Raw genomic sequence first — 20672 nt, forward strand, 5'->3', positions numbered from 1 at the left:
CTCTTGGGAGGAGAAGCGACCGGTGAACACATGCAAGGAATCCCCCATTTACAGGTGGAGGGAGAGGAGGAGATGGATGAGGGGCAGGTAAACAGAAGCATAACTATGATGAATGAGGTGGATTATATGAAAGTCAGGAACTGAATTCTGAGGTTTGCTTTTCATTTACTGACTGTCTCAACTTAATGTGTGACAGTAAACCCTTCAAGCCACCGAATTGATCCATGTCTTCTTAATTGTGGCGTCTCAAATGCAGTGAAATTTCCTTTGCCAATATTCAAACTCTAAGGACCGTCTCACTTTTTAATTGCTACTTGTATAAATGACCTTGTCAGAAAAGATAAGCAGTTTTATTTTAGGGAGACATTTAATTGTTTTGCTGGTTTAACTTTAGTGGATATAACTGATCCAGTCAATACTTGTAGTGTTCAGAGATAATCTATGTTAGTTTTCCTATAAATGTCTTACCGTCCCTGTATTCTAAAGATCATGCTGTCTTTTAAAATGTAACAACCCACCAATTGTGATATTGCTTTACGTAGCCATGTTAAAGAAACTACAACAGAAATTACCAGTTGTGTCTACAAACAATAGAACACAGCTGTGAGAATGTGTGTGATCGACAGGAAAGAGTTGTTTAAAACTGAAAATTATAGATTATACACTATACAAGTATACTTCTCTGCAAACCAACACACTGAGGGGTTTTTGTGTAACTGTAGGTTGCAGAAGAGTGCATGTGAACACCTGCTAAATCTCAAAAATGCGTCATACAGACATGCGCACCAAGCCCAGAAGGCTTGTTTGAGATGAGCCAGGTCTGCGCAGAATCCAGTGAAGGATATTAGAAGTACTAATATTCCGGTTGGTGGTGTTTCCGGTGAGTGCTGAGCGTTACTGCGCAGCCTCCAACTAAGCTTGCCGACGTAGATGTGACGTGAGCAACCTGTCTAAAAGTTGTAGGTCGTCTGGTAGCTGTGCCAAGAGAAATCTCAATCATTCCCAATCTTGCAGAGATGGAGAGCGTAGGTATATGTAAGGAGATAACATAGGCACAGGCTAATTACTGCTAACTAAAATGCTAGTTAACATTAGTAATTAAACCCACACAGCTAATGGAAGTCAAAACTTTCTGCAACCTTCTCCTGACAATACGATCATTTGTTGACTATGCAACGGTAAGTCGCGTGGTCATGACACAATCGCCTATTTTTACAAAAACTTCTGCTACGGAGCCATGACGTGAGATACAAGATAATGGAGCCTTTTATACATTGTTGTGTTCCTTTAGAAATAAACAATGGACAACTAAACACTTCAGATGTAAAGTTATTTGCTGTCAAAGTAGCGCAGAAATGAATGGCAGTCAACTGAATGCTAACGGCGAGTGTGTGCTTGGTAGCATTAAAACCCCTTGCTTGATCCCGACTTGCTCTGACGTCATGCACATGAAGGGAAGGTATAATCTCATGAGAGCAAGGCGGCCGCAGGTTTGAGACGCAGGCAGCGCAGTTGTTTTTCACCGACTGCAAGACCCAGGCGGAGCCAGAGCATGCTGGGAAGTGCCGGCCTCTCAGCTGATTTAACAGCTGATTGGTTCAGAATTAACTCAACATGATGACGTTTCGGTATAAACAGTTTATTGATTTTGAATGGAGGGATTTTAATTGCTAGTTGTCTGATTTAAAGGCTTATTCTGTACAAACCACATGTTGTGTGGCTGATAGTTTAGAGAGTCTAATCTGTTCAGATTAATGATCATATACCATCTGCAGCTCATTTGTTTTTGTTTGTTGAAGATTATTTTTTGGAGCTTTTTTCCCTTTATTATAGTGACAGTGGATAGACTGGAAAGGGGAAGAGAGATGAGGGATGACCCGCAGCAAAGGGCCGGAGGTTGGTTTCGAAACCTTAGCCATCAACGCTCTGGGTGAGCTAGGGGCCGCTCCCAGTCTGCTGTTTATTAACATCAGCAAGAGATCAAATGCAAAGAATTTTGACAGCTACTCTGTCTTAATAGAAACAACTGTAGACGGTGTACAAGCTGATATATGGGTCTGATAACATTGTATTAATTTGGAATCGGACCAGAGTGTTTCTGTCACTTCCTGTTCAGCCTGAAAGCTGCTGGAAACGGCTGGAAACTGTCCAACTTGAGGGCAAAAATGTTGTCGCCGCCCACAGCTGCTGCCGCCTGCTCTCGTCCTCTTTACAGGCGAGGCGCAGTTCATCTCAAACGAGACTGGTTAAATCAACTGCTGTTGGGAGGTGGGTTCAAAACAGAACAGGAAAAAAGTTTCAAAAGTTGTACCGACAAGCTCTCTAATGCGATAATCTAGTGTGTGTGTGTGTGTGTGTGCGTGTGCGTGTGCGTGTGTGTGTGTGTGTGTGTGTGTGTGGTTTTCTCTAATCACCGGTTGTACTTAATACAACAAGGCAGTGTTGTTTCTGACGTCTCTGCCTTGTCTGTGATTCTCAGCTCCAAGCCCATTCATTCCCATTGACGTTTATCAAATCTTTTAAATGAAATCCATAAAACAGCTGGGGACTGTATGTTTTTTTAACAATTAAAAACATTTAACATTATTCAAACACGAGTAAATTGTGCACATGGGAACATCTCAAGCCTTGAATTAATATATTCACATTTTGGTGCTTTTGTGGCTATTTGCAGCAACAGGACAGTGTATATGGAGTCAACTCAAAAAAGATTTTCAACATCACTGTAAGAAAGATTGTTTTTTTATTTTTACATATGTTAGCAATATATGTTATTTCATGCTGTGTCAACAAAACAATATTTTTGTTCAAGGAACTTTTGTGTAACATCGCAAAACCTTGTATTGTTCTGACTTTCTACAATTGCAAGTTGCCAGTTTATATTATTTGGTAAAAAACTTGGAAATTAGTTGAAAGACTTAGTTGTTAGGAAAACTTGATATTGGTTGTTTTAAAAACTTGGGAATTAGTTAAAGGGACAAATTATTATGTACAATAGTTTGGTAACAATGACCCTCTATAACACTGAGACAATAACTCTTTTTGGCATATGCAGTGAATACTGTTTGTTGACAGTTAAAAAAACACAGAACATCACCATCCCTATCCTTTAATATGTATTGAAAAAAATCAACGGAGTATCAAAATTGCAAACTATAACAGACTTTCGTTTGTCGCAGGTGCTTCCAGGATCATACATTGTTTGTGCTCAGTAATATCTGTGTACGTGTGTGAGTCTTCTTTCCCATTAGCAGACCTTTTTAAGTCTTCCCCCACACAGGACCGTTCTCTTTGTCATCTGGAAATGTGATTTTAGGGAAGCCTGACTTCCATTACCTTTGCTTCCTCTTCGCCAGCCTCCAAGTCATTCCACAGGGAATCTGCAACCTGCTCATCCAGGCCCAGAGCTGCACATGACCTCCACTCTTCAACACTTGCTAATGCCTGGGTGGATATTACCATATTAATACTGCACCCCCCTCCAGGGGCAAATGAGTGTCATATAAAAGTTTGCCTGGATAGCATCTTTCTCAAACCCCACCCTTATCCCTCTTTTCACTGATGCCCACACTCTTCTTTTTTTCTTTTTCCTGTCTTCTCACATCTGCTATCTTTTTTGTATTTTTTCGCCCCCCCATCCACTCCTCACATTCCTTCACACAGTCTGGTTTAAAGTGTGTAAGAGGCTGGCAGGCTTTAAGCTCTTGAATTAAAAAGGCCATCTGGTGAAGAGGGAGAAACAGAGCTGCATAGGAGGAGAAAGGAAAATGAGAAGCAGTTTTTCTTTGAAGTTAATGTGTAGACAGCATTCTGGGTGGGATATTACATCGAAAGTGTAAACATTGCTCACAGCATCTGTCATTTGTACATGTACACAATATTTTACGCATTACATTGATTAAGTAAATGACTTACAACCAGCTATCTTACATCGTGTAGAGAACCTTCAGCCATAAAATATTACAACCATTCCTGTGCCTGGTAAACAAAGTTGACGCATTTATTAAATGAATAGTTTGACAATTATGGAGATACTCTTACTTGCTTTCTTTCCCAGAGTTAAATGGAAGGATTGTTAGCACTATCAGGTCTGTACAGGAAATATGAAGCTAGTGCGAGCAGTTAGTTTGCTTAGCTTAGCATAAAGACTAGAAACAAGGGGGACTCTGTTCAAAATGAACACAGTCTGCCTACCAGCACCTCTACATATTTATATCTCATTCATTGTATTTTGTTTTGTTTATTCAACCAAGGCGTAAAAACAACACGCTGTGGTTTCACGCTTTGCTGCGAGCAGGACTCTAGGACGTCTTTTTGTATTAAGATATAATTGTTAATCAGTGAGCCTCAGAAGTGTTGTTAAGCAGATTTGGTTACCTTGGGCAGAGCCAGCTAGCTGTTTCAGAAACACACAAAAGGGATATCAATCTTCTCAATTAAGTGTATTTCCCAAAATGTCTATTGCTTTGAGTGGGATATCTAAAGTAAGAACAACCTTAAATCTGAATCATTTTGGACCCCAAAAAACTTTATTATACTGTACAATTTGTAGCAAATTGAGGAGATATGGAGATTACCAGCATTTACTGCATGTAACTTTGCAATTACATTATTATATTTAAAGATTTTCAAAAGGAATATGTATGCTGTCATAACAGGTTGGAAACTGGAATGTAGTGAACAAGGACATAAGAGAGAAATAGAGTCTACTGGTGAGATGGCAGTCTCCTGTGGGAATGCAGGCTCGGGAAGGAGACTGAAGTGTCAGCCAGAAGTCCTTTTGTCACCATTCTCTCTTGTGGCTGTGTGCTTAAGTGCTTTGACAGTGTTTTATTGCCATTTTGTTTCAGCAGAATTTTATTTAAAAAGCCAATTTTTTTTTCTTTCGCCTTTTTGGGCATTTATTTCTCAATTTTGACGGTGGCGATGTTTCACAGAGGAAAAAATTAGCAAAAAAACCCACTCACAAAACTAAAAACTTCTTGTCGTAAAAAATTGTACCCCTTTTCGCTTGTCTGTGGTTGCCTTTGTATACGAGGGAAGTAACAGTAATTTGCCATTGTTTTGGGCGGGCTGTAGAAATGAACTTTACTTTTTAAATTTTTTGGGGGAGGGAGCAAAGGAAAAAAGCCAAATGGAAATTTTTTTCCTTTTTTTTTGGCAACAAATAGTAGCATTTCACATTTTTTTTCTTATATTTTTAAAAGATGAGGTTTTTGCACCTACACTTCTGGGGCAGTTTTGTTTTCTCTCAAAACCCCCTGCGGGAAGAAAAAATACCAAATGGATAAATATAAAATTTTTAAACCCCCAACATCTAAGCACGTATTTTTTTGAAACCGAGGCTTGTACATATTTATTTTTCCCCCTTAAGTTGTTTAAAAAGGCGGGAAGAAAAAAAAAGTTGCATGGGTCAGATCAGTTGGAAGTTCACAGTGCGGTTCCCCCCTTCTCCCCAGGCCCAAAGGGAACATGCATGGTCAGAGGGCCACTTGTCCGGTCGGGTTTCCTTTCTTTTCATCCCTATTCTGGCAAGTTTCCAGGAAAAACAGGGGAGAAAAGAGAAAAGAGAGAGGAGAAAGAGAGAGGGGATTAAAACCGGAAGAAAAAAAATGGGGGTCTGCTCTGAATCCTGTAATGAAAATGAATGTTATTTTAAAAGTTTGTAGACAAAAAAAGACTGAGTATTAATTCTGTGTTCTGGTGTTATTATCTCTTATCAATACAGTTAATTTCTGCTGGTCAGCCTACTTGACTTTTAAAAAGAATAGAACAGATTTTCTAGCTCAAAAATTTTACTTTGCCCAAACCTCCCACACTCAGCATCGCCTAATTAACCTTGAGATTTGTGAGGGCTGACACCCGGCTTGAAAAAAAAATTGTGTTTTTCTGTTGAAAAAACATAAAAACAAAATGCCATCAGCGTGGAGTGTCACATAAAATTGGAATGTGGTTCTGCATAGTATTGAGTAAAAAGCTTATTTTCTTTATTATACCGCCCTATAATTTTAACATTAAAGGTAAAGATAACAGATCAAACAGTAGAAGGGAAAAACAAAATAAACGAAATTTAAAAGTTTATTTTACAATCATGACATACAGACTATCATAATCAAGTACACATAAAAACCCAAATTATTTTCCCTTTTTGATTTTGAATTGGCGGCGGATACACATAATACAATACCATTTTATTTTAATAAAAAAATAAATGAAAGGGCAAAACAGAGTTTTTTGTGCAAGGTCCCTAGTTCTATTTCCTTTGTAGCATGCCATTTGTCTCTGCTTCATCGTGTTTCCAAGATACTGGCAGTTTATCCCATTTAATTGCCGCCGTGTATAAAAATACATTTTTGCCCACTGAAATCTTGAATCTAAAAAGAATAAAATCTGTTGAGTTGCTTCTTGCTGCATTAATGTGATTGTCTCTGAAGCCATTAAAGTTGTTGGACAGATATTTGGCGACCTCATTATGAAATATTTTAACGGTAAGTTCCAACTTGATATAATCAACAAAAACAGCCAATTCATTTAGGGTTTTATATGGGCTTAAAGTTATCTTATTTAGAGGAATAGTTTGACATTTGGAAACACACTATTCATATAATAGAAATGGTTGATTATGCAAGCAGCTGACAATGGCCGACAATTATGTTTGTTGTTTGGCAGCAATCTCTTGTGGTTATAGTAAGTAGCACAAAAACAAACAAGGAAGTGAGGTGACAAAGTATAAGAGCGCTACATTTTGCATTAGAAGGTAGGATGGGGTGATGGATGGAACACAGGACCTTCGTGTCCCATGTCAAACCGTCAACTGTCATTATGAAAATAGGTCAAATTTCAGTCTGTTAATGATGCCCGATATCATGTTATGTTTCATTTTAGTAATGTTTACGTGACTCATTTTCAGGCAAACCCTGATGTTGTACTAACCCTAACAAAGTATTTTTGTTGCCTACTAGTTTTTTTTCACGTTAACTATATGTTTAAAACTGTGCCCTCTACGTTAAACAGAATGGTCACATGATTACATTTTTTAGCTGACCCTAACCTCTGAACTGGCAGATCAATTTTGTATTTTTGTCAGTGTAAATGAGCAGAAACAGTAAATGCCTTTATAGTCTAAGGACAGAGTTTTCCCCCCAACCACTGAATCCCCAAATGCGCTGTTTGTATGCGTATGAGTCAAATTTGTTGCACTGACACGTTTTTTTTTAGCTCGGAATGAGAAACGCTCACATAATTTTGCAGCTGCATCTTGCCTTGTATTGAAAATAAATAATGAACCATATTAGAAACAGCAAACAAATAAATTAGTTTATGTAGCTTGAGATAAAGTCACTCTAATTCAATCCGTTTAATTTGTATGCTTGAAATAGATCTCAATACTTCATCTCCTTTGATTTGCATTAGAATTTTTGTGTTGTTGTGTATTAATCACTTTTTTTGTAAGACTGTGTGAGTAGTTAATGTGATTTGACAAACAATCCTTGGGGACATGATTTGTTATCTCTGTAGACTTGCAGTGTACAGGAGCATGTGCACATGTGATTATAAAAGAGTTGTACAATCATCTGCCTTAGAAGGGAAGTCGCTTGAGGTCGGACAGACAATGAAACAGGAGGAGAAATGGGTTTTAAAATAAAACACACACACAACGCACACACACACACACACACACACACACACACACCACGAACGCTAAGTGAAACCTCTCACAATGAAGTCTTGACTATGTGCTGCTTGAAAACATGGGAAAACCGTTTGGAAGATCCTCCTTGTCCTCACTGAACTCTGTCCTCAAGACTCATCTTAGTTTATGCCTGTTGTGTGGTGTGTACACATGCGATGGCAACTAATAATGACCCATCTTTTATTTGTTTCTGTCCTGTCACTGTATATTATATCCTTCATTAATACTCATCAAGATATACAATATATTGACTCACTTGTACAAAAATATTTCAATGGGACAAACCAGTCACCGGCAGACACAATGTGTGTAACACAAAGGGTTCATTGTACTCCAACTCAAAGGCTGTGACTGAATTTCTCTCTGTTTGATCTGCAGGCTGTAATTTACAACAAACTCTGACGAAGAGAAGAACGAAGAGGATGGGGCTGATGCTGTAAATGGCCTCTGTCAGAATAAAAACACTGGTGCATTGAGATCTGGTGCCGCTGCGCCTTACTGTTTTTTTCTTTAGAACCACTGTCATCAAAAGCTGACCAGACTCAGACCAGAAACCACAGTACTGTGACCTTGTTTTTTCCAAGGGATATGTCATTGGGGAAATCCCCTGTGTTGGGGGTGCACCCTGTGCCCCGACCCCTCTGGCTGTCCCACCTCAGCCTGCTGTGCTTATATGTGTCTCTCTTTGCCCAGGCCACCCAGGGTTTGCCTGTGGTAGGTTATAACACTGACTCCAAGAGGGAGATCACACTGGAAGGAGATTTGATGATTGGCGGTCTGTTCCCTGTGCACCAGAAGGGTGAGGGAGCCGAGGACTGTGGAAAGATCAATGCTCAGAGAGGGATCCAGAGACTGGAGGCCATGCTGCTGGCACTAGATGAAATCAACAAGGATGAGCGCATCCTGCCTGGGATCAGACTGGGAGCTCACATACTGGACACTTGCTCTAAGGACACCTACGCTCTAGAGCAGTCCCTGGAGTTTGTCAGGGCCTCCCTCACCAAAGTGGATGACAGTGAGTACACGTGCCCTGATGGCTCCTACGCCATCCATGACGACGTCCCTCTGGCTATCTCTGGGGTCATTGGAGGCTCCTACAGTGATGTCTCCATTCAGGTAGGAACTAACAAAAACACACCAACTGAGTGGGTGGGCTGTCTATGTCTTATCTGTAATAGAATAATTAGTTTTAATTTGCTGTTGAAGATCATCTTTGTTTTAGGCCGTTAATGAGTTGGTCACAAGCTACATTACTTTGGTCAGACGGCGCAATTGCATAAGGTGTGTTTTACTTTTAGCAGCTACTGCAAGCTTTAGAGAGAGCCAGAGTGAGGAGGGAGTACAAGCAAGAATGTGATGGATGGTCACATAACTGTCCATTTAGACTTAAGTACCATGTACAATTGCCTCTTGCGAGATGTTAACATAGGGACTTAATGAGTATCAGTTCCGCAAGGAGGATCTGTTTACCTGTACGCCCATATGCCTGGCTGATCTAATTTAGAAGATCTCTTTCTCTTTCCCGGTAATTCACACTTCGGCAGCGATCCTGTCAGAGGCAGACATGCTACAGATGTTGTGTTCGGGACGGGCTGACAGGATGACTAGTGAAGGCGTTATTACTCTCAGCAGCAGTGCTCCTTTAGGCTCACTCAAGCTGATGCTCTGCTAATTGGGTCTCCAAATCTTCAGCTGTGATGTGACTGCCACATCAGTGTAATTTTGAGTCATTGTGGAAAGAGATGGTGTGTCCCTTGGAACTTAAATTGGTTAATACTCACAAATATACATGCTTTAAAGCATTAACTCAAACCCATCACCCTGGCTTAGTCAGCCAGAAGGACCGTGCCTGCTGTCTCGGCTGAAGAGTATGGTTCACCTCACTCGAGACGTGCAGCCTCATCTTCCAGATGTCTGCTTGTTTGAAGACAGGAACACACTTCTGCCCAACCAGAAATAATAATTGGCTTCAGATCATTGATAAACCATGGATATTGTAGGGACCCCTGCCAGTGGCAGTCTGCTGTTAGCAGCTTTCCCCAGTTTGTACTTCAGGACAATGGACTGGTAGTGGCATCCTTCCATACTTTTCAGTCAGGATTTGTAGAAAACAGTGGCCAGCAGACATGCCAGCACTGATATGTCAACAATTAACCACAGTGAATAGCTGCTTCAGTGTGCTGTCTTACAAATGTTTTATCAAGTGGGCACCCTGTCGACATTTTAAAGATACAGCATTGTGTTGAAAATAAATGTACATATCCACTTTTTTGACTGAGTAAATGCTACTATTAAAAGTATATTAGGTTTAATTTTCCCTGATCGTAGTTGAGCTCTGCAAACATCATCTGTTTTCTGTAGTTCTGTTGTCCAACTGCTGACAGAACACAATGCCAAACAGTACAGTACAGTGTAATGATACATTATACAGGTAAAGAGCTCCTGGGAAATGATGTAAGAGGAGGATTCAGGGCACCTATATTGGAATTCCTGGTGAAAAGGACAGTTTGGAAATAAAGGATTTGATAAACGAGCTGTAATTTTAGTGAAACCTGGCATCTGGGGCTCCTCAGAGAGTGCCCTTGTCTTGTGGTAATTTATAGATGTACTATTACAAGCCTGAGGTCTGAGGTCTGCCCTAGCTTCACTGAATCTTCCTCATCAGTAGGAGTGCACCACAGGACACAGTTCCCTTTCTCACAATGAATAATCCTCTATATTTTAATGTAGTTCAGTTATGAACTAGTGCTTGCTCTTTCTCTTGGTTGGTTGCTAAGCATGCAATCATCAAAGAAAACCACGCTCATAGTGTCTTCAACTGTAAATTTGCTTATTTTTTAAAATCACTTTCTAGCTTTTTAAAAGGAAGAATTTCCTTAAATCGTCCTAAAGTGGTGTGAGATGTGCTCTTTGACAACAAGGGGTATATGCATTCTTAAGGGCAACACTATTACACAAATATATGCATTTGGGGCATGTGAATGTGTGACATTTCTGTATTGCTGCTGGTTGTTGCTCTGCAGATACCAATGTTTCTGTCCTTTGTAGCTGCCGGGTTTGTGCATAATCTATAGCCAGTCAGACCTTTAAGTGAACCAGCCTGGCTGTGTGAAAGACTACTATTCTTGCCCATATGTGTGAACAGCAGGCGGTTAGGTCAGGCAAGGCAGTCACAGGACAAAATTGCCATGGCGATATGGTGGAACGTGGTAAAGTGATGGTGAAGACACTGATTGCTGTCTAAATAAGTCAGAGTGAAGGAGCGTGTTGCTGCACTGCTGGTGTTTTGGTGTGACAATCGCAGATATGGGGGCGGATTTGGCTGCACGCCTAGCCATGCTGGCGTTACATGGGCACAGATTGAGTTAAGTGTGGAGGCGAAGTTCTATGACGCTCTCGCAAGCGAGATCCTGTCTTCCCCATCTGTGGTTGCTGCCGGTCTGTCTGGTGGTTGGCAGAAGTGTGCCTGCACACAGAGGATGTAGAGGAATCAAATGAGAGCTCAAGTTTCACAGAAACACAGAGATGGTGACAGGCAGATATGATCATCGGTGGAAAAAGATAGAATAAGTCACAAACCATTTTACAATAAAACCCTGTATCTTGAACAGCCACAGGGAAGTCTGTGATGCCATCTGGACAGTTTGACTGAATCTACTTATAGACATGTGATTTCATGTGAAGAGAAATGGCCTTGTGATGACATGTTCAGTACATTCAGCATCTGTATTCATGTGTGAAGAGCTGCAGCACTGACAAGACACATGTAACCTACAGTTCAAGATTTTCAGTAGTATTGTAGCACACTAAAAGCAAGCTTTTATCATAAACAATCATCAAACCACTGTCAGCCTGCATCAAGTATATTAATTTTTCTAGATATAGCTGCTTTAGAGAGGGCACTTTAGCCTTTTTACTCCTCATTGTCCTAAAGGTGTGGGTTAATCAGAGATGTATTGTATTCCACAATTACAGTCCATGAACATCTAGCCCCGGGGCCGGCTTCTGATTAATACATGGAAGGGACTCCATTTTTGTTACCCCGACAGCAGCCTGTGCTGCTTAATATGACTCACTGGTAAGAGAGCTCTGTCAAAAACTCAAATGCTCACTAAAGGACCTTTCTCAGATGTGAAAACACAGGTAGAAAAAATTTCTGGAAACAATGGAAAACAACCTACTCTGATCTATCAGCATACAACTATCACCTGGCTTGTTCCAGGGTATTTGGGCAAAAGCTCTTATTGTGTATGGACTTTTTTGTGAATGAATATAGTACAATATTTTAGCACACTGTTGTATATGTGGTAATTTTTACTGATAAATTAGACAAACTCACAAGGATGCATGGCAATACTTGAAGATATAGATTCAGATACGAACACTGTTGCTTGACATTTGCAGACTAAACTGTGTGAGCAGAATAATAAGCTAAATTTATGGGCTTTCAGCAAGCTCAAGAATCTCATTTTTTTATCCCCCACAAACAACCCTATTTATAGAATTGTCTTCATCTGCAGGTAGACAGTGCCAATCTCTGGAGCATGTATGAGTCATGCAACATTGAAACACACATGACAGAACTCATGCCAGATAGAACAATAATGATGAAATATATCAGTAAAGCTATGCAGTGAAAATGCATTATTCATGGATAAAAGTAAAGACTGTGTTCCCAAAATTGTAAATAATTCACATGGGATTGGATTTTTCAGTGGTTTGGCAGAGCCCACTATTTGTGCAGTTTAAATACATACCATGACAACTGCACAAACTCCCAAATCAGATTTGAATTACAGGATGGCAACTGAATCCCAATTTGGTCTGTCATGTTTGTGGATTTTTAGTTTACCTAAAACTTAACAGGTTTTCTGCTGTATTGCCCCAAGCTTGTTATTACAAAACCAATTGTAAAGATATGATAATACACACAGAGGAAAGAAAAGAATTGAATGGAAGCAGGTGCATGTCAAATTGGAGTAACTGACATTAGAAATGAATGGAAGCACAGCCGTAACTTAAAATGTGGTATAGTCTGAATTGTTGCATGACTCTGGGGGCTTTGAAAGACTACTGAGACTAAGACTATTATTCAGCAGGATGAGGGGGCAGGACCTGATCAAAAAAGATCCTTGCTCTAGGTATCCAACAGTTCTTATTTTCACCCTGTTAAAGCTGTTGCCAAGCAACTAAATCATAGGAAATAAACTAACAATGATCCAGCGCATACTGTCCACAGAGTTGTATGTGCACGCATGTCCGTGTTCCTCGTGTGTGTGTTTGCATGTGTGTTTCAGGGCGCTGAGTGGGCAGTGTATGTGTGATACTGAGTGGAGCTAAGGACTGCTGCTCTGGGAATACAGTGTTATTGCTGTAGAAGCACACTGAGACAGTCTTCTGGGAAGAGCAGATGGGCTTTTCACGTAGAAAAAATCATGACATCTCTACAAAGTAGGCCTGATATTTTCTGGACCACTCTCTCTGTGCTTGTTTCTATCTCTAGCTCTGTTATTTGACTATTGCACCCGTACTGTGCCTCATCTCAGAAATCCTTACTTCTTTCTTTCTCTTTCATGCATCTCACCCATTCAACAGTATGCTAAGAAGACAAACAAAATATGATGGTGATGTTCTGCATCTCCAAAGCATCAAACCATATTTAAAAGAAAGAAACTGTATTTCTATATCATTTCTAATCACATATACAGTACTTATATACTGTACACTTCTAATATTTGTAAAAGCAACACATTTCTATTAACTAAAAAAAAACTTTATGATATTTAATCAAGTTTGTATGATGTACAGTAGAAATAGCTTTTAGGACATGTTAGGACACCTGTATTTTGACATTTCACATGGGCAGTCTGAATAATTTTAGCCCATGGTGTTCTCGGTTGCCTTAGGAGTATCTGTATAAAACAGTATACGGCAGCTAAAAAGATCATCCTATTACTCGGTGTCAAACGCAGCTACCAGGTCCTGTATACTCTCATTGCTTGAAAGGAAACCCCTCTCAGAGTAATCTGCTCAGTAGAAGACTCTCCAGTGCAAAGCCACACTGGGGCTCTTCTTAATTTTCCTAATTAAATAAGGTGCTGTCTAATGCAGGATGATCCCTGTAGCTGAACGTGTGAGACTGTAAGCTGTACTGTGTGGGTAATGTTAACTGTTTAATATATACTTGCAGTTTAGTTTTATGAAAGAATCAAATATCAACAATTCCTAAAGAGCGGAACAAGATTTTTGTCAGTGTTAAGAATCCCCTTATGCTTAAATCTATATTTTAACCCTTCTCTTGTCCTTCCTTCTGTCCAAATACAAATCAGAAAGGCCAAAGAAGCTTGATCATTTGGTTATTTTTATTTTACTGTAAATATTAAAAACACAAACAATATCATAAAAACACGGAAACTAAAAAGAAAACAAAAGTTCTAATACACAAATAAAGATGGTGTAGCTGACTTCAAACCACATCTTACTGAATTATTAGCTGTTACAGGTTGCTTTTGAGAAGTGAAATGATTATTATGTCATACAGTATGAATGTCTTTTGTAGTAACTAATATTGTAAGTCATTGACTGTCAGCAGGTGAAATAACGGAATATACTAAAACGTATACCTCCTTAGCTAAAGTATCTAAATACTTCTTTAATTTCCTGTGTACACATGCATTATTACATTAATTTACTGTACAACAGCAGAGACAATGACGCACATGCAGGTCTGTCTGTATGTTTGACATGTTGCTGTGCGCACAAACTGAATTCTGTTGCAATAAAGGAGAAAATCCTAAAAAGCATTGCACATCTTTCCATTTTGGCTCAGCTTTTCTGGTGTCATACGGTTTATTCCTCAAGCTCTTCTTCTCTGTTCCTCTTGTCCTTTGGTATTGTAAGTGCCACTTGTGTGCTACTTTGAACTTGTTACAGTTTAGATTCTAGAATAAATATTCTTGAGCAGTTTTAACTAGTAAGTAAGGGTCCCTGGGTGATTCGGTGCATCAATCTAAAATGGCATAAAATAAAAACAAGTCTATCAAAACGACAAAGATCATATATTAATTATTAGTCATGGAATCCATATTTACATAATGCTCTTCATCTGCCTTCTGATCGCTATACCAACAGTCTCTAAACTCACAATGTGTCATTTACAGGCTTTGGCAGGTGGAAGGGTTTTGGCTTTTCATCTAAGCCATGTGAACATCTACAGTATATAATGATTTCCAGTAAGCCCATTGTATTGGTGACACATCTGGCACTGTGCTTTATAACCCCCATAAACCACATGTAAGTGGATTACTAAACTGACAGCTTTCTTTAATACCCTACAAAGAAATTACACATTTACCACCGTGAACATGGCCAATTTTCAGCAAAATGGACCTTTCTTTTCACTTGTATATCTGTGTAGAGAAAATAATGACATTAACACAACTTTGCCCAGCAATTCCCTTCGAATAGTCCTTCTGTTTTGAATGTTTAATGCTCAGGCGTACCTAAACTGAAAGGTACATAATCTGCCAATAGATAAAGACTCAAAGCTCAAAGATGGTTGAGACCTTGCTTAAGAATCACATGCAGTTGTACTGACCTCGATTCAAATCCCACCAGAACCTCCTTTATCTTCACTACAGGTGCCCTCTCAGCCTTTCCGTCTCACTTTTGTGGTAAAACTCCTTGAACACAAATGTCTACCACAGCAATTTTATGAAATTGTTAACTTGTTTAAAACAATCACTGTTCAGTCAGCAACTATCAAACTAATCATCCTCAAGCAGATATATCAGTCTGCAAATGATCTAAAGCACCTGCAGACTTATAGTGTGTTGACACGTTTCTTACCATCTTTTTGGATATACTTAAGCATTTAGAGGTACTTGTACTTTACTTGATTATTCTCAGTTAAAGTAACTTTATACTTCTACTCCAGTATAATATTGTATAATTTATTTATCTGATAAGTCAACTTACTTTGTGGATTTGGATAATTACATGTATTTACAACTAATACATGACTATTAATATAATATTATTATTATAAATTGTCAGCATTATATAAAGTCAATGACCTCCACATCTACCAGCTTTGATGAACACATTAATTAATCAATAATTATAATCCAATAATATAACATGCATTATTCTGACATGGGTCATTCTGCATACTGATTTCTTTTACTTTTGGTACTTTAAGTACATTTCTACTACCTTTTTACTTTAGCCTAGTTTAGTAAGATTTTGAATGCAGGAATTATAACATGTAATAGAGTATTTCAACACTGTGGTGTTACTATACTTTTACTGAAGTAAAAGCGCTCAGGTCTTTCCCCACTGCTGGTTTCTGCATTGATTTTGACTTAATATCAGAATTACATGTCAAAAGTACAAACTCTTGTATTTCAGAAAGGTATTTCTGTTTTACTGCAAGCACTTTACTACTATCTAGGCAGTGCTCCTCAAACATACTGCTTCTTATTTCTGAACACATGTTGAATGAGCCAGATAGATCAAATCAGTTTTTGAGTGGCATTACATGATGTTGTCAGGGATTTCATCCTTTAAGTGCAGAAACATAAAGGTACATTTTATATTTAGAATGCATTCTGGGTCTGGATTTGAAAAAAAAAGTTTACTTATTAAAATGTAAAATAATCTCATCCCTTTTTCTTATATAGTTACAATTGCCAGCTGATATTTTTTCTTGTAGAGCGAGTACTCATGGTGCACCGTGATCCTGAAGTACTTGTGTGGACTGGAAAAAGCTGAGAGTTTTTGCTTTGCTACGTGATATACTTGTGGGGGTTGAAAGCAAAGACTAGGTCAGTTCACTCAAAGTTCACACAACTAAATCCAAGTGGACTGCAAAATATTCACATATGATCATGACTCTAATGAGAATTGGTTTTGCACTTTTTAATAGAGAATTGAGAAATGTAATATGATTAATCAGATAGTGTTTATGTGTCACTTGCCACTTTAGATCATGCTCTGAGTAGCAAGCACACTGCTGCCAGCTGTTTCACCACATGTTGAGAAAGGCTGGTAAGGCGGTTTTGAGGAGGGAGGCCGTTGTTGAAATGTGGTTATTAGCCTGTCTGCATAATCAAGGTTTCTCCAACTGACCTGAACATCTCAGTGGAAAGCAACCTTTGAACTGGTATGAAATGCATTCATGTGTCTCAACAGTCTAGATTTTCATTTTCTTTTTCAGTTGTTACACCACAGAGGCATCAGAAGTAGCTCTAATGTCAAACTGGTAATTTTGTTCAACATTCTCTTTGTATGACATTGTTTGGGCGATGGTAAAAATCTGTCACTCTGGATTTCCCTGTTGCATCTCATTTTCCTGTGAAACGTTCTCTCATTAACTCCAATAAATCTAGTGGTCTGTAAATCACTTCCATTGGCTAATTTAAAATTCATCTTGCTGATCTTCCAGAATAACAAAGATCCCATGATTAATGTCTGAGGCCTGTTACACTGATCCATTGTGATGTTTCAGTGTACTGCCCTCTTTCTCTGTGAGGATACATACTAAGGAAGTGTTTATCCTGTTTGACTTTACCTGTCTGTACTGGCACATTTGGTTTATATCAATTACTCAGTCAGTCAGTCAGTCTGTCTATCTATCTATCTATCTATCTATCTATCTATCTATCTATCTACTATCTATCTATCTATCTATCTATCTATCTATCTATCTATCTATCTATCTATCTTTCAACCAATCAATCAATCAATCAATCAACCAATCAATCAATCAACATTTATTTATATAGTGCTTAACAGCAATCAGCAGGTATCCAAAATGCTTCACATCAAGGACAAGAATAAAACAACATACAAAATAAAGAAAAGAAAAAGTTATGTCAGAAAAAAGATTATATCTGAAATGTTTGGGCTGTTAGACTGTTCTCCTTTCAAATCAATTAAAGTAGGATTTGCTGTGACCATTACATCTGCAGTTTACATACTTTCTGCCGGAATAACCTGTTTAAATTGCCAAATACTGGTCACATTATACAATATATTCTAATATTTGGTTTTACTGTGTGACTTATTGTGACTGTACTTAATTCACAATTTTCCTTATTTATATCCATGAAAGCTTGTTACTCTCACAGTACAATAGGCTATATAAAACATCACATGACAATCAGCAATTTTCCAGAATAGTTTTTCAATTTTCAATCCCATGTCAAAGTAATACTATAGCCAAAAATGCAATGGATTGTGGAAACTGCTGGCCAATTTTCAAGACCTTAATTCAGTAGGGATTTATCTAAGAGGTTGGGCATTATAATATTGTTTTAGAAAAGTTGATCTGGATGAAAACAAGTGAAAAGGCTACTTGTAAACAATTTACGTCCAGCACCAACAGCATCATTTGTTGTGGTCCAACAGCAGGACAATTATTTGGGTAAAAGATGAAATTTGCGTCATGCACTGCTCTGGACTGAATGTGAAACAAGTTGATTTGTTATACAGCCACAATCTGACAATATACAGGAGGACTGATTAATTAAACTCAGAGTAGAAAGTGCATTTGAATGTGACTTAACTCTCTGACTTTCTCAGGAATGATTCATTGGTATTCAAAATGTTGTGCTATGAGTTTGCTGGTGTGAGAGCCGTCATTACGTAATGTCAACTAGATTTAGGTTGGCATCCTTTTGACTGATCAAACCAGCTCCCCCCTTGGGGAGAAGTGCCTAAAGCAAAAGCTAGTCAGTAGCTGCTTCTGCACACTGCATGCAGTGTCACGACACTGACAAAACCTACAGAATTACACAGAAATAGCAAAGTTTCAAGATTCTTTGATACTTGGACTCCATTTCACTTCCCAATTCTTTCCCTTATAAATGTGTTCATTATTGTAGTACAGTGAATTCTCTCCATTATGGCTGAACCTGTAGCCACTCAGCCCTTTGTACACATCTTTTGGTCAACAGTGTTGACAGCATTACAGATAAAAAATAGGTAGAGCCCAATTATTGTGAAATGCAGGAGATTACCATTTAGTCAGACAGAGAGTTAAGTTGTGAAAGACCCAGCAGGGAGCCAGTGAATAAATTAGAGACTAAATTTGGTGAGACTAATTGCATCTGCATGGGAAAAAAATGCACTATGTAGCCAATTTTGTTTGTATTGCCCACAGTTGGCAGGTGTACGTTATCTGTGTGAAGTGTTACAAGTTATCAGTTTTCCAACTAATATATCATAATGACACATTAATATTCACATTAGTCCCGCATTGCCAGACCCATCTCCACAGAGATGTGCAGTTAGGTCTGGCTCCACTACAGATAACTTCTAGGATGAGAGGAAATGCTATGGGTTGTTCGCATTTCTGAGCCAATCACAATTGTCAATCGCTACGCTCTGGGTGCAGGGATGTTGGAAATGCAAAGTGGACTCCAGAAGGAACTTGTTTTGGTGGAACATTTGCAAAAGTAAACACCACATACAATATTAAATAAAGTTAACTGTTCACACAATACAGTAATGTAAGCTATTTAAAATTTGCGGGATTCATGGTTAAACGTAATTTGCTCTTACCAGTGTATTGCCAAGTGTAATTTGCAGTGTAAAGCTCAAAGGTGTTTGTTGTTTTCCATACTGAAGGGATTTGTGAGAACAGCAACACAGAGTGCGAAAGGTGAGGGGCAAAGCCTGATATCCAACGTGTGAGCCATGTGCCAAATGTTAGGCTATAGTGTGTGAAGACTGTTTTAAGTAACAAACATAATCATTCTGGTGTCTTTCACTTATTCCAGGTGGCCAACCTTCTGCGACTCTTCCAAATCCCTCAGATCAGCTATGCTTCCACCAGTGCCAAGCTCAGCGACAAGACCCGCTATGACTACTTTGCCCGCACTGTGCCCCCTGACTTCTACCAGGCCAAGGCCATGGCAGAGATCCTGCGTTACTTCAACTGGACGTACGTATCGACGGTGGCATCAGAAGGGGACTATGGTGAGACTGGCATTGACGCCTTCCAGCAGGAGGCTCGTGCCCACCAGATCTGCATTGCCACTTCAGCCAAGGTGGGCCGCTCAATGAGCCGCTGGAGTTACGAGAACGTGATCCGCTCCCTGCAGCAGAAGTCCAATGCCAAGGTGGTCATCCTGTTCACACGCAGTGAAGATGCCCGTGAGCTGCTGGTGGCAGCCAACCGCATGAACGTCACCTTCACCTGGGTGGCCAGTGATGGCTGGGGAGCGCAGGAAAGTGTGGTGAGGGGGAGTGAGGCTGTGGCTGACGGCGCGTTCACCATCGAACTGGCTTCCTATCCGATCCCCCAGTTTAATGACTACTTCACTGCCCTGCACCCGTACAACAACACCAGGAATCCCTGGTTCAGAGAGTTTTGGGAAAATCAGTTCCAATGCAGCCTTCACGATCTGGGATGTGGGAAGCACTCACTTCGCGAGACTCCGTTTCAGCCGGAATCCAAGATCATGTTTGTAGTGAATGCAGTCTATGCGATAGCTACTGCCATACATAATATGAGGCAGGCCTTATGCCCCAACTCCACCAAGGTGTGTGAGGCTCTTAAACCTGGCAACGGCAGAAAGTTTTACAGGGACTACATTCTCAAGGTCAAGTTTGAGGGTAAGTCAAATCTTAATAAACTAATATTATTATAGCCTAACAGATTTTCATGATGTAAAGCAACTTCATTTTTCTCTTTGTTGTTTCATCTGTAAAAAACTCTATTAAAGCCTCAACATAATATCATTTAATTTCCCCAAGTGCACTCTGCACACACTGTCTGCTGTCAAATTAGGTTATATCAATTTAGATTCATTGTACCATTTCATATAAAATGTTAAATTAGTGGAAGAGTAATTCTACATGTTTGCGCACTGCAGCTGCGGATAAGCTCTATAATGATTCAATTTGCAGACATTAAACTATTTTTATCTTTCAAGGCTTCTTTTTATGCAACTTAGGCGTGAATAGTAAAGGG

The 20672-nt window shown here is 39.3% G+C and overlaps 1 protein-coding gene and 1 long non-coding RNA gene across 4 annotated transcripts in view; both read left to right on the forward strand.

Annotated features, from left to right (window-relative positions):
• Positions 1–20672, forward strand: part of LOC116688438 (uncharacterized) — a 466907-nt gene that overhangs the window by 403800 nt on the left and 42435 nt on the right. The window lies entirely within an intron of this gene.
• Positions 1–20672, forward strand: part of grm2a (glutamate receptor, metabotropic 2a) — a 32759-nt gene that overhangs the window by 5070 nt on the left and 7017 nt on the right. For 2 of the 3 annotated variants that reach the window (XM_032514375.1, XM_032514374.1), the window contains exons 2-3: positions 8072–8809; positions 19477–20314. In XM_032514375.1, coding sequence (XP_032370266.1) covers positions 8282–8809; positions 19477–20314 — 1366 coding nt within the window. In that variant the 5' untranslated portion in view covers positions 8072–8281. Of the gene's footprint in view, positions 1–8071; positions 8810–19476; positions 20315–20672 lie in introns of those variants that run through there. The other variant, XM_032514372.1, reaches the window with a different exon arrangement.

The sequence above is a fragment of the Etheostoma spectabile genome, chromosome 4 (genome assembly GCF_008692095.1).
Source record: "Etheostoma spectabile isolate EspeVRDwgs_2016 chromosome 4, UIUC_Espe_1.0, whole genome shotgun sequence".
Taxonomy (NCBI): Eukaryota; Metazoa; Chordata; class Actinopteri; order Perciformes; family Percidae; genus Etheostoma; species Etheostoma spectabile.